The 14,081-nt window shown below is 36.9% G+C and overlaps 1 protein-coding gene across 3 annotated transcripts in view; it reads left to right on the top strand.

Annotated features, from left to right (window-relative positions):
- PREX2 (phosphatidylinositol-3,4,5-trisphosphate dependent Rac exchange factor 2) overlaps positions 1-14,081 on the top strand; it is a 171,777-nt gene that overhangs the window by 61,592 nt on the left and 96,104 nt on the right. For all 3 annotated transcript variants that reach the window (XM_062633230.1, XM_062633229.1, XM_062633231.1), the window contains 4 exons: positions 1,124-1,227; positions 8,665-8,814; positions 11,544-11,688; positions 13,165-13,265. In XM_062633230.1, the coding sequence (XP_062489214.1) occupies positions 1,124-1,227; positions 8,665-8,814; positions 11,544-11,688; positions 13,165-13,265 (500 nt within the window). The remainder of the gene's footprint in view (positions 1-1,123; positions 1,228-8,664; positions 8,815-11,543; positions 11,689-13,164; positions 13,266-14,081) is intronic.

Below are 14,081 nucleotides of genomic sequence, written 5' to 3'. Positions count from 1 at the left end.
TACAGAATCCAAATGGTGAAGTGTGGGGAGAAAGAATCAGTTTTGCCAGTCTTCTGCAACAAATTATATGTGATGGACTCACTCTCTTCTGGGAATGGTAAACAAAATGAATTTTTAGTTCAAACAAATTAGCATTGTAGCTTATGTTATAAAACAAGTCTCTACAGATTCGAGAGTTTCAAGCCTTGTATTTCTAATCAGGGAAAACGGCCAGAAAGCTGCTGCTTCCTGCATTGCAAGAAACAATTCCACGGTGTAGCAACAAGCTTCTGCAGTTACTGTTCAGTGCTCTTGTGCTTCTGAGGAAAAGGGGTTTTCTTTAATACAGGCATCCCTCTTGAAGCTGTTAAGGTTGTCTCTCTGGTCCAGAAGCTGGTTTTGAGTAGCCAGGAATACATATAACTAGATAGATCCTTGATAGATTCCCAGTATGTGATAGACTTTGAGTATTCTCCCTAGTAGCACTGCTGGGTACCATTATCTTTGCCTTTGCTTCTGCACAGTTGTGGATGGTGTCAGAGGAAACTCCACCTTTGACCTCAGTGTCTAGTTTAGGAAACTGTCTGCAGTTGCTGAAACTGTTGCTTCATAAATCCAGGTTCTACTGTCATCACCACAGCCATGTCCATCAGAATAGTGTGAGTGCTTAAGATTTTCCAAGGTAGTTCCAGATTTGATAGCCAACTTTCATCCTGTTTTTCCAGCTGTGTTTTAACAGTGCCCTGGATTATCTGTAGCATCCAGGTAACAGATGTATTTCTCTGCACCTATAATATCCATTTGTTTTGATCAGTGCTGTGGCTTGGCTGTTTTTATGTGCCTGTTAAAGGATAGATCTTGATGGCAGACAGTGGCATACAGGTACCAAAGTGTTGGAACAGAGCTTGTGTAGAGTGAGACTTTCCTCATGTCAGCCAGCAATTTGCTGATTACTCTTACCAGAGGTAGGATCTTTGCATTAGCATCAGCAGTGTCTCGTTCAGCAGTGGTTTCCACAGTTCAACAGCACTTGTATAAATGTATTGTGATTCTTACTGTAGTCTTTAAATGCTGCATGTACAGGTCATAATGCAGAAACATAGAAAAAAGTGGTGACATGCTCATTTGCACTTTCTTTTATCAGGCGATTGAAGAACAGCAAAGCATCTACAGATGGCCACCGTTACCTTTTTCGGGGCAGAATAAACACAGAAGTGATGGAGGTAGAGAATGTAGATGATGGAACAGGTGAGTATATTTGTGTTGCTCATTTACAGATCAGTCTTTCAAGGTGCTGAAATCAAATGCAGCTTCACAATTTCTTTGAGAATGAAGGGTGCTCCCTGTACTTAGAGTAAGATGCCACGTTAAAAGCATTATGTGCTCATATCAAAACTCCAGTTCTGTGACACATCATTGCTTTCATGCATTATTAATTGAGCGGTCATAGATGACTGTTTTACGCTAACATGAACAGAGTACTAAAATAAGGTGACATTTATTGCTCAACTGAAATAGTATATTTAACTTCACTTAACAGCATTCCAACACTTAAAGAAGTAATCCCTAGGTGTGTGATATATTTGTAAAAGTGCATGGAAAAGTTAGCTCTGTTGGAATGAAGCCTCAAGCACTATAAATGCTGAAATTGTAACATAAGAGTTTAAGAAAATGGAAGTATATGCGATGGACTCTTTTTCTGACATACATTAGAAATGTAAAAGCCCAAAGTATTCCTACAAATGTAATTTTTTTTTTTTAGAAACTTGAGTTTAACCTCTGAGCTTAACAATTATTATTTCCTTATAATGAATAAAGAAAACCTGGAAACCTTGGCCTTTTTAATGTAAAACTGAAATTAAAGAAAAAAGGGGAACTTTAAAATTTGCATTGCGAATGTGTCAGTCTGAAGGAAATTTCTATGAGTTAGATATTATTTCTTCTGATTTCAGAAAGCATTAGCTTTGCCCTACCTTTACTGTGGATGCCAAGCATTTCTAAATGTAATTTTCTAAAATGGAGCATTAATGACAAGGATGGCACAGCTTAACTAAGCTTAATAGAAGTCAAATATTTCTTGAAAATCAAGATTTCATTTTTAACTAATCTTGACTTCCTTTCAAAGTTGTCATGGTTTAAACCCAGCCACACAGCTCGTTCACTCACTCCCCCCCTTCCTCCCTCTTTCTTTCCTTCCCCCCCCCCACCTCCCTGCTCCCAGAGGGATGGGGAGGAGAATCGAATACGATGCCACCTGCCGAAACGAGCCCGACCCCCAAAAGAGAGCCCGTGCCCTTCCAGGTAACTCCCAGTTACCTCCCCGAGCATGACGTGCTGTGGTATGGAATACCTCTTTGGCTAGCTTGGGTCAGGTGTCCTGTCTCTGCTTCCTCCTGGCCTCCCCTCCTCCCTGGCAGAGCATGAGGCTCACAAAGTCCTTGGTCAGAGTAAACATTACTGAACAACAATTGAAAACGTCGGTGTTATCAGCTCTATTCCCAGGCTGAAAGTCAAAAACACCAGCTACTAAGGAGAAAAACTGACTGCTACTGCTAAACCCAGGACAAAAATGTTTCCTCACTTCTTGTTTTAGTGAATAGACTTTGAGAGTAGTTTGGCTGTTGTTCTTATTGCAATGAATTAATTTATTGGAAGACTGTTGTGTTTTTCCATCATCTTTTTAAGTCTTTCAGTCTTTTGTCATGGGTTGTGTTTTCTAAGTTTTTATTACTTTTTGTGTCCTTTGGAGTTTCAGGTTGTTTTTTGAATTTTTTATGTTTTTTTTTTCTTTATTTTTTTCCCCAGTTTGTTTGCATCTTTTGCATTTTGAGGTGTCCAGAGCTGAAACTTCACTGGGGCCAAGCAGATCAGGATAATTACTGTAGTGCTGCATGAGGGATATCTATTATTAGTCTCAGGTTTATTTGGCTTTTCTGAGAGCATTATTTTTTTTTTTTAATTTTCAGTTCGTGTTTCAGAATACAATACCAGGTCTTTTTATGCAGTACTGTTGCTTATCCCAATACATCTTACACTGTGTTAATGTCTGGTCCTACTAAAATCATAGAATATCTCAAGTTGGAAAGGACCCATAAGGACCATCAAGTCCAACTCCCTGCTCCTCACAGGACTAAACTATTCCTTACGAATAATTACTTTCTGTACTGAATTTTATCTTCCTATTTCCACAAATTATTAAGCATTCAGAATTCACATCTTGTTCCCCAAATCTCTTTCGATGCTTCGTGTCTTGGTTCCATGAACAATGTTACTACTGAATCATTTCAGCTGTTGATAAAACTAGTGGAAAATGCTGAATGGTAGAGCACTATGGCATCGCACTTCATTCATTCTCCTTGTTTGATAGACATATTTTGTAGGACCTCCTTGACATCTGTTTTGGGGTATGTCCTTTACCAGGCCCACCAATTTAATTAGTGGTTTAGACATATCTATATGTATACCATAATGAACTTCATCAAGCCTTGCTGACTTGAATAGAGTTTATCTAATATTCTATATCTTGCTATTTCCTTTTCTGCCAAATTGTTAGCTTTATTTATATGAAATCTCAGCACTTTGTTTATGCAAAATAGAGCTGAGTGTTTTGGTCTTTCATGTCATGTATTATTTGGCTACCTTTAATTTATTTTGCTTCATCTTCCTTATATATGTTTTAGAAATAACAGACAGCTTTTCCATTTAAAGTTTTTGACTTTCTAAGACAGCATCTCTTGTAATTCTTGATGTTACTGTGACCGCAGTGGTGTATACCCAATATCTTCTTTATGATGAATATTCCAAAAAGGCTGTAGCTTTTTTTTGTTCACTGTCTTAGCCTTCATATCCATGCTTTCAGTGTTGGCTATAGAAGATATTTCTTTCTTCTTCCTTCTAAGACTGTCTTGTCTTGTTTTTCTTCATTTGCTTGTTCTAGCTCTCCAGTTCTTGATCACTTTCACACTGTCCGTTTTCCTTTCTGTCCGTTTCTTTACTTCCTCAGTGAATCTTCAAATATAATTTGCTGTAAACCAGTTGTCTTCCTCTCCACTCCAGACATTTCCTTCAGCCACAGGAAATTTTGCTACTGTGTCCATTTCCTGTAGCCTTGCAAACAGTACTGGAGGCTATCATACTTCCTTCCTGCTTGCTTTCCTGAGCCACATCAGATCTTGTCACTTTTATAAGTGCAACATTTCTGAAATCCGTCCTCCTTTCCACACTTCTGAGACATTAGTTAATGGTTTGCTTATTTTGATTTCTACATTATTAGAGGTGGTAGATGTTCCATCCCTGGAAACATTCAAGGTCAGGTTGGACGGGACTCTGAGCAACCTGATGTGTGTTTGAGGATGTCCCTGCTTGTTGCAGAGGAATTGGACTAGAATCATAGAATAGATAGGATCATCTAGCTTCAACCCACCTGCCATGGGCAGGAATGCTTCACACTAGACTATGTTACCCAAGGCTTTGTCCTGCCTGGGCTTGAACACTGCCAGGGATGGAACATTTACCACTTCTTTGGGCAACCTGTTCCAGTGCCTCACCACCCGCACAGTAAAGAACTTCTTCCTTATATCTAACCTGACTCCCCCTGTTTAAATGATCTTTAAAGATCCATTCCAACTCAAACTATTCTATGTTTATTCTTACCTGCGTTTTTTTTTTTTCCATAGCCCCTCATTTTCTGTCTTTTCCATTTCAGCTTGTCCAATATCCTACATTCATTTTTTTTTTTTATTATTGTAGTTACTGCTATTTCATCCCTCCTTTCTATGGTTCTCTTTGAAATATGGAAGTGTCTGTGTTTTTTCCGTGGCCTTTCCTTGCCATCCTCTCTCCCTTTAAAAAAACAAACCTTCAAAAACCTTTTTTCCTTCCTTGTAGTCAAGAAGTGTATTCCTTCTACTCACACTGACACTTTTTCTTTCACTGAGATCATGATGCCCTTCTTTAACCTTTCTCTGTCTTTACTGTTCTCATTTGTTGCACCCAGCTGTCTTGTTTCTCATCCCCTGTAGTCATCCGCATTTGAGCTGTAACCCAGTACTGTTCTGCTTTGTTCTTTTTGTCTTGTCTCATTCCCAAGGGTAGTAATCTGATCGTCTGAGCCTCATTCGCATTAGCTTTGCATGTGCCTTTTTTGGTATTGTATTATTTTATTCTCCTTAATCATCTTTTCCTATCACTTTCTATATTTCTTAATCTAGAGTGGAAGCTCCGAGTGGAGAGTGCTTATGTTTTCATATCTACGCATGACTTTTTCTCGTGTATTATTCATGGGTCTCTTTATAGACAGTAAAGACTTCTCACTTTAGATGATAGTTACACAATTCTTTACTGTAGATTTTGGGATCCTCTTCTCACTTGTTACAAGGAACCACAGGGCTCCAGGGAACAGGTTTACTGACAGCGTTTGCATTCAGTGTTGATAGATGTAGGAATGTAGTCTTCCTTGTTTGTAAGTAGAAGCATAGAAATAGGAAAACAGATTCCCAGTGTGGTTTATTGTCATGCTAATGACATGCCTGCAGAAATTAACAAAGTTTTTTCTGAAAAGCAATTTTTCTTTGGTGAAATTAGGCCTTGGCTGAGCATCACAGTTGGTGTAAGCTTTCTTTTTTGTTTCAGCATCATGAAGCACTCTGCCTTTTTTTAATTGCATTGATTAAAGTGGAATGCATTTTAGTTATCAGAGCAGACTATTGTCTTCTTAAAAGAATGCGGCTACACAACCACTTGCAAGTATTTGAAAGGTAGATACATTGTGATGCTATTTTTTTTCTGTATTCAGTTTTTTTAAACTAAATTTTGAGAGAAAAATGTATTTCTAAAGGCATTCAGCAGCCATTAAATTAATGTGATTTAGTTTATGAAGACAAGCAGTTGGGTCTTAGGAAGTACCAGATTTATGGTTGCTTATACTAAGTTCTGTCCCCTGTTGTCTTGAAATGAGGCACGCATGATACAGAGAAAACCACTACATGATGTTAATAAACAGAGATTGCATCAAAAACTGTGCAAAGGAGGGAGGGAATTGATATTATACAGTAGTTATTTCCTTAGTATTTCTGAGCACTGGGGCTCCTAAGAACCTAAAGTCTGAAGAACTTGTAAGGATTTCAATACAAATATTTCTGATTGGCTTTTTAAGGGAAGAAAAAAAATCTGTTGTATATGGCTGTGACAAATTGCTTTTTAGGCATTTCAAAGGTTTGAGTCTTGAATTTATATTTTATATATATTACAGATCAAATGACAAGCTTTAATGTATTACCAAGTATCATTAGAAGATGATGTCATCTTTCATAACCTTCTGCTGGGAAGCTGGAAGCTTAATGATTTGTTAAGCATGCTTGTTCAGACTTTGCATGAAGTAACTTGAAGTCTCATGCTCTCCTTCCTTCTGTAACCACTATGTCAGGCTTGCAAATCATTTGTTTGGCCTGACTGGCAGCTGTGATTGCTTTGATGTGAAGAATGTGCATATACCCTGTGCAGCTGGCCATCTTCTGGCTGGCCGACCAGCACATCTGCAGCGCATGACCAGTTTTTGTCTAATAGCCAGTCCAAAGGAGGTATGAGTTTATATGGGATGATAGCATGAGGCTGAAATGCTCTTCAGGAGACAATGGGCATGGGTGTATTAAGGTAAAAAATTGCCCATGGGAGTCTTGGAGGATTGTAGTCATAGGGAACACAGGGAGCAAAAGGAGTATTGCAGTTAAAGGCAGAGGTTGGAGTCGAGCTGGGTATTACAGGAGAGGATTACAATTGCAAAACTGGGTGATAGCTACCCATTTTCCTCCACCTGAACCCATTACCATCTGTAAACATTAGGCAGTCTTAGTACTTAGCTGAGTGATTGGGCTTTTTCACGGAATGTGACTTTGTAGTGGCATGAGGTAAATGTGGTCAAACTATCAGTTACAGAATTTCACATGCCTAGGAAGCTGCATGTTTAAAATGTCATCTCTATGTCGGGATATTCAAGTGTCTGGATGAGCCATTTCTTTATGAATTAAACTACTAAGCTGACACCAAATTTCTGTCCAGAGTAAATTGTGCGAGTCTAAGTCCAAATGTGAGCCTGAGCCATCATTTTTTATTTTTTATTCTTTTGGCCATAATTCTGTTCAGTTCACTGCATTACAGATCATAATATTTCCTTACATGGGTGTTGCAATGACAGGTGTGTGGTAACAAACACCACAAGAAAAATATCACCCCGTAGTTTTATCTGTATTAACCTCTACCTTAATGAAAAAAAAAAACACAAAGGTGCAGCTAATGCCATAATGCAAGGTTTATAAGTATATGCTTAAATAATACAAAGAGACATTAACCTTCCTTCCTCCAGTGCTCTTGCCTCTGATCTCCAAAGGTCTGCAGTCTGTCAGCTGAGAGCTTCTGTCTGAGGCTTCTTTCTTTTCCCTGACTTTTGACTCTGATTTTTTGACAGTGCATGAATGATGGCTAGTCTTCAAGAAATAGTGTTTTTAAAGAGGCAAAGTATATTATAAATAGGTTACGTGAATTGAAATACAATAAATAGGTAAGTGGTATAAACATGATGCTGAAAAAGTAACTTACTTTTTCCCATCATAGACTTACTTGCACTTTCTTACACACTTTGAGTACTAGAAAGTTTTGTTGGTTTAGAAATCGGCCATCAGTCTCATGATTTTTAGTAGTTGCTGACGTTTCCCAGCCCAGTATACAAAGCTTGGCTGCTTTCCATCTAATTAAAATGCAGAGTTATTGAAAGGATACTAGCATGTCTGCTGAGATTTATGATAAATCTTAGCGAGCGTTTCAGCAAGGGCTTCATTTTTGAAAAATCCCATCTCATTGTACAAAATAGGGCTGAATTATGAAAAAGTATTTATAAGGTAGAAAGCTCTGTTATTATTACAGTTGTTCAGGGCTGGCCCTAGGAGTTGCTTCTTAATGAGTTTTTGGTGAGAAAATGTTGACCTTTGATTTCCTAATATTTGGTATGGAAGTTGCTACTTCTAGTTTTAATCTGTACTTTATGCAAATATATTAGTTATCATGAGGCATTTATGCACAGAAATTTTCTTCCAGAAAATGCATGTAATCCTAGTGAAGGATATTCAAGGGTGTTAGTTTTGGAAAGGAAGTATCTGTAGCTAATTTCTGAGCAAGACTTATGGAATAGCATTTTAAACTCAAATATTATAGAAGTAAAGGAAGAATATCTGCTTGCTTGTCAAAAGGAAATTGTATTTTTCCCCTGCACGTTTAATGTTTTTTAAAAAAATTAGTACTAAATCATTCAATCAGCATGGCAGCTCTGAGTGATTTAAGGGGCAAAACCACAATGCTGCTTTTTAAAGGAATTATTTATTACAGTTTAACATGAACAAAAGTATTCCAAGTACTGTGATCTGGTCTTTTAATAGACTCTGCCTGTTTTAGTGTCAGGTTTATACCTTCTTCCATAGGCAATTCTGTCACATTTTAAGGAGGTCATTATTTACTAGAAGTTAAAAGTACAACTTAAGATATAATGTAGTTCACAAGCAGCAGATAACTTTAAAGTAATTTTTATTTTTTTATATTTCCTGAGTTTTATGTGTAATGACAGAAGTTCTTAGTAATTGCAACAACTATTGCTTTTTAAATAATCGGTGCTCTTTAAGCCATTGTATCTATTCCCAGCCGACTATCACAGCAGTGGCCACACTGTTATAAATGGCTGGAAGATCCACAACACAGCAAAGAACAAATGGTTTGTATGCATGGCAAAAACCCCTGAAGAGAAGCAAGAATGGCTGGAAGCTATTTTGAAAGAGCGAGAGAGAAGAAAAGGTATGTTAATAAATTTCCTTGTGTTGCTTCGCCAGAAAGCCATGCTGTATTTTTATGTTGAGATATAAAGCAAAACCAGCTGCTACACAAACTTGTGGTGTCAAGTTCAGCTGAAGGTTTATGGATACCAGCTTGGAAAAAATAAATCAAACTTTGAACTGGGAAGGGGATAATGTCTTTAATCATGTATGCTGGTAGTGAACATTGTTTCATAAACTGGGAGATGATTTAAGCTATGATTTTATAGTTTATCCTGAAGCAGTATAAATAATCATAATTTCATTGAGGCCTGTGTACTGGTGTGGTTTGTGGTATGTGACTGTCTATCCTAAATATCTTATGGGATTTGTATGCATTGATTGCCTTTTGTGCCTGGTCATTTGAATCACTGAAATGAGAAGGTTTTCTGTGTTGGATCTCCATGCAGATGATCCAGCATGAAGTGGTACAAAATACACTCACAATCCCATCTGTGAGGTATTCTCCCTCGCAGAAGAAAGCAAGAAACTACAATTGGAAAACCACTATAATTTTGAATAACTGGATTAAGGTGGAAGAATACATGGATAAAATACAATCCTGATCTCAAACATGACCATGAATAACATGTATTCAAGGTGAACCCAGCACAAAGTAGAACCAGGGAAAGATGATGCATCATCATCTTATGGAGCTAATTTCATTTGCAAGCTTAAATATCCTAATCAGTAACAACGTTTGTAGCCTTGGTATTGAAGGAAAATATGACCTTGTAGTTAGATCTGGGTTTCTTTTCCTGGTCTGCATAGATTTTTTTGTAGCCTGTTGTGGTAGCCGTTGCTTTGTGCCTCTGTTCTAAATGGAGAGTAACAATGCTTTCTTTGGTGTTTTAAATTTGAATACTGAATGTTTGTAGAACATTTGTCATAGGACCAGAGTTTCAACTAGGGTGTCTGAGCACTGGCTGGTTAATAATGCCACCAGGAATTCATAGAAAAGCTAAAAATGTGCCTCAGATGTCAAAAAAACCCCATAATTTTTAAAATGAAAAAGCAGTGTGGTAGAGATAGTGTCAAATACAACAAGAAGAGGTTGTTTGCTTCTGTATAGGCCCTTGTCTTACTGACAGAAAGGCTTTTAACCAATCCCACTTCCCTGCTCAGTTTCTTGGCTCCCTTACACTCTTGATACCTTTATGTAAGAAATTGAAAGAGTGAGTAGGATTATTTTATGTTGACGTATTCATTCTATTTCACGCTATACTATCAAGCAGCTGGTAATAGAAGTAGGTTTGAGGTAAACCTTGCCAAGTGCGAGGTAGCCATCCCAAAGTCAAGCCATGTCTTAGGATTTTAACATTTGATGATTTGGGGAAATTTTCAGCTCCTGGTGTTCTCAGTGGGTTTGCCACCAAGGAGACAACCATGAAAGAAAGAAGAGAGGATTTGGTCCACACTTAGACTTAGCTTGCAACACAGAATCTTAAAAAATATTTCTTGAGTGTCTCTGTTACTCTATCGGCTTAGAAATTTATCCACTTCCTCCAACACAGTGATTTGTTCTTTTTCAAAATATCAGAAAAAACACCTCTTGCAAAGCAGGATGTATCAACTTAATTGCAGTCAAGTTGCCAAATGACTTGGGAACCAAACAGCTGTCTTTTTAGAATTCAAATGCGTATCTAAATGCAGCTCTAACACTTTCTCATTCACTGTGAACATAAAGATGCTTTAATTGTATGTTTACTTAGTAAGACATGGAGCCTGTTCATGTGTGTGTGTATATAGGCAATTACAGTGAAGCCCAAGTGACCGCACATGTGAAAACAGTGTTTCATCTCCTTTGCAAGACTGTTACAAACTAAATCGAATCTATATTTTCAGAATTAAACAAGTGGCAGACTATTTCTCAGATTAAATACCTACAGTTGCAGTTTTAAAGATGCGAAAATCTGAACAGAAACTGAGAACATGTACATAGTTGTTCTAGAAATGTATAGTTTTGTCCAGAACTAAAATTGTTGATTGAGAAAGCACATGGGATATGAAGGTCTGTGGTGCTTCTTGGAAGCACAAACTTCTGTGAATGGCTGGTGGAATGCACAATTCAACAAAACCTGGTTTTGATCATCTCTTACTCAGAAAACGTAATGATTTCCTCTAGAAGCAGGGGTGAAAAACCAACCCAATAAGAAATACTGAAATAAAACCCTTAGTAGTCTTCATGTTGTTGAAAAAAAATCTGAAGGAAATAGAAATGAAGTTGTATAAATGCTTTTGTGGAAAAGGGGTGAATTAATCTTATATGAAAGTAATAAATTTATAATTATCTACTATTAACTGGAAATTTGAAAAAGTCTTGTGTAAGTGAAAACATTTTTATTATTGTGTGGTGTTTATTATCATATGGTATGGCCCTTTTTTTTAGAATTTGTGAAGACATGACTATTCCATTGCAAATATTCATATACTGAAGTCTGAAAAATCACAGCATTAGTATTTATTACTACAATATCAATGGTTATGTCAATATAATAACATTTTAACTTTGCTATAAGAAGCTAAAAGATATGATTTTGCTTTATGAAGATCAGATGTTCATGGTTAAACTTGATTGTGACAAAAATAATAGAAAGCAGTTCCTTTACCTTTTTTTGTATGTAAAATATTGGTATTGCTTCTCCATTTTAGGAAAAGTACTGTAATATAATGGCAATATCACTTCATAAAACTTTAATGCATTTTTGGCAGGTTTAAAATTGGGTATGGAGCAGGACACTTGGGTGATGATCTCTGAGCAAGGAGAACGACTGTACAAAATGATGTGTAAACAAGGGAATCTCATCAAAGACAGGAAGAGGAAATTGACCACTTTTCCCAAATGCTTTCTTGGAAGGTATTATATGCATTTTATAGCATGGTTTTTTACCAGCTAAGCTCACATTTTACATCTTCTTTGGGATTCTGTGGAAACCACAGTTTATTTGTAGTGTCTGTTAGGCCTATTTGCCTCCCAGAATTTAGCCAAAATGTAAATTGATCTGAAATTTATGGATGTGCACTCATGTTCCAAAATAGCTTTATTAAAGGGACAAGGCTGTAAAGGCTTGTTGAAAATATGAGAATGCATCAAATAGATTATTTAAAGAAATATTTCCCAACCTGTTTTAATGAATTTTTTGTCTAAAATACTTAGATTATTCCACTTAAAAAAAAAAAATCTTGCTCTCAAAACTGTTTCTGTCCTTCTCCTGCCTAAATAAAATTTACATGTTTAAAAATGTACCCCTATTATCAGGGTGATCTTTCTAATGAGATATACCTGTGGCTTAAGAAGACTAAATGCAAGAGAAAGAGAAAGCAATAGGTACCCTAAAAATATGTGTGTGACAACAAAATTAGTTGGGTAGGTGAAGGGGTTATCAGTTGTTGTATCTGACTGTGAGATAGTTAAGCCTGGAAAGTATTTCTATAAAGTACAATGACTGATTTACACAAACACATTCTAGTGAAGAAACTCATCACTGGCTTCAAAAGTGGAAATGAAACTTGGGCAATTTTCATGTGCCATCAGAAGTCACATAGCTGATGAGAATTGAAACCAGGATTAAGATTAATGATTGAGTTAGGGTTGAATCATGTTCCCTCGCTCAAGTTGTTGGAAGCAGGTAAAGAGAAGTCATGTATGAAACATTTAAACCTACCATCAAATAGCTTCTTTTCTGTGCTGTATTTGAAGTAGACCCTTTGGAAGTATGCTTGTGCTGGTCCTTGGGTCACCAGTTAAAACCCATGACTGTGCATGTTGCACTACCTCACTACGCTGCTCTTTAGATTTGGAACACACATGTAAATAACTTATGTGCTATAAATTCAGTACAAGCCAGACATTTCCTGCAGTGCAGCATATATTTCGTATGTGTGCTCAGGATGTTTTTTACTCACCTTGGAAATAATAATTCTGTTGTACTGTGATAATGTTCTGACTTCATGACATATCCATCCTGGGCAAGAGCAGTAGCTATGCCTGGGACTGGCTTATATTTAACCATCTGGTCAAATGTGGCTATGATAGTTTAGGAAATCCCAGAAAACATGAAAGTCTTTACCATATTCAGGGTAAACCATGCAGGTAAAACTTCTGAATAAAAAAGACATCTCAAGGGAAACCATATGTATTTATGTCAAAATAATAATAAAAAGTTGAAATAAGAGGGTTTGTAAAGGTGGTATGACATTCTGAAGATTTTTAGGCTTAAGCGTCACTTCCTAATATAGTAAGAAACACTAGTAATTGAGTGGGAAATGTAGTAGATCTGGTAGTATGACTTTTAAAGTTCGGGTTTTTTTTTTCTATCTGTTTTCATTTCAGTGAATTTGTGTCCTGGTTGTTGGAAATCGGAGAGATACACAAATCTGAAGAAGGTGTTCATCTTGGACAAGCTTTGTTAGAGAATGGCATTATCCATCATGGTAAATATAACTGGTTTTAACTTACTTGCTTTCAGTGTAATTGTTGTAATTAGAGTGGACTTAATTTTGTTTGAAAAAAAGATGGTCTTGTTAAGGCAAGACAGGTTGTTGAATCTGCATTATATCCTTGCAGGGACCTCATGGAAGCATTGTCCATGCCTAGCAGATTTACTGTGAGAGGCTCCATTAATTTAATCAGATTACATTTATGGTTTTGGGAGCACAACATCACAAAGAAATGTTGCTCTTCTCTTGTAAGCAGAAATAAATTCTGGGGAACAGAGAACTGCTTGTAAGGATTTAAACCTTTTATTAAGGCCAGGCTTTCTGGGGATGCATGTTGAACTAAGAATTAGAGAAGAGAGTGAGTCACAGTTGGCTATTGATAAATATGCCTGCTTATGTGTTAGGTATTACAAGAGGAGCTGGTGGAATCCAACCTGGACCCAGCAGTTTAGTCTTTTGAGTGTTAAGGCCTTCCTTATTTTCACTACATTGTGCAGTTACTAGAATTGATATTTTTATGCTGAATTGCATTTTAAGTCTTCTATACTTCAGCCAGCAATTAATTTTTAAGTTCTTTGCCATGATATTTTCAGTGACCTTGACTGAAAAGAAAGCAGGAGTAACAGAGTGCCACTTAGCTGTATGCATTTTAAACATTCACAGAGTAGGAGGAAAAACATTAAGGTTATACATCAGTAGTCATGTAGTCTTTCATTCTTTAATGTCAGTCTACATGATTTTCCTCCACCATCATTCAAATGTCAGATGCTATTATGTTTACTGTACACAGAGAATAGTTTTCAATTGAAT

Source organism: Pezoporus occidentalis, unplaced genomic scaffold (assembly GCF_034315485.1).
Source record: "Pezoporus occidentalis ecotype Australia unplaced genomic scaffold, CSIRO_AGI_Poc_V1 ctg4, whole genome shotgun sequence".
NCBI classification, from domain to species: domain Eukaryota; kingdom Metazoa; phylum Chordata; class Aves; order Psittaciformes; family Psittacidae; genus Pezoporus; species Pezoporus occidentalis.
Note: the sequence above shows the minus strand (reverse complement) of the source record. Positions and strands in the feature narration are given on the sequence as shown.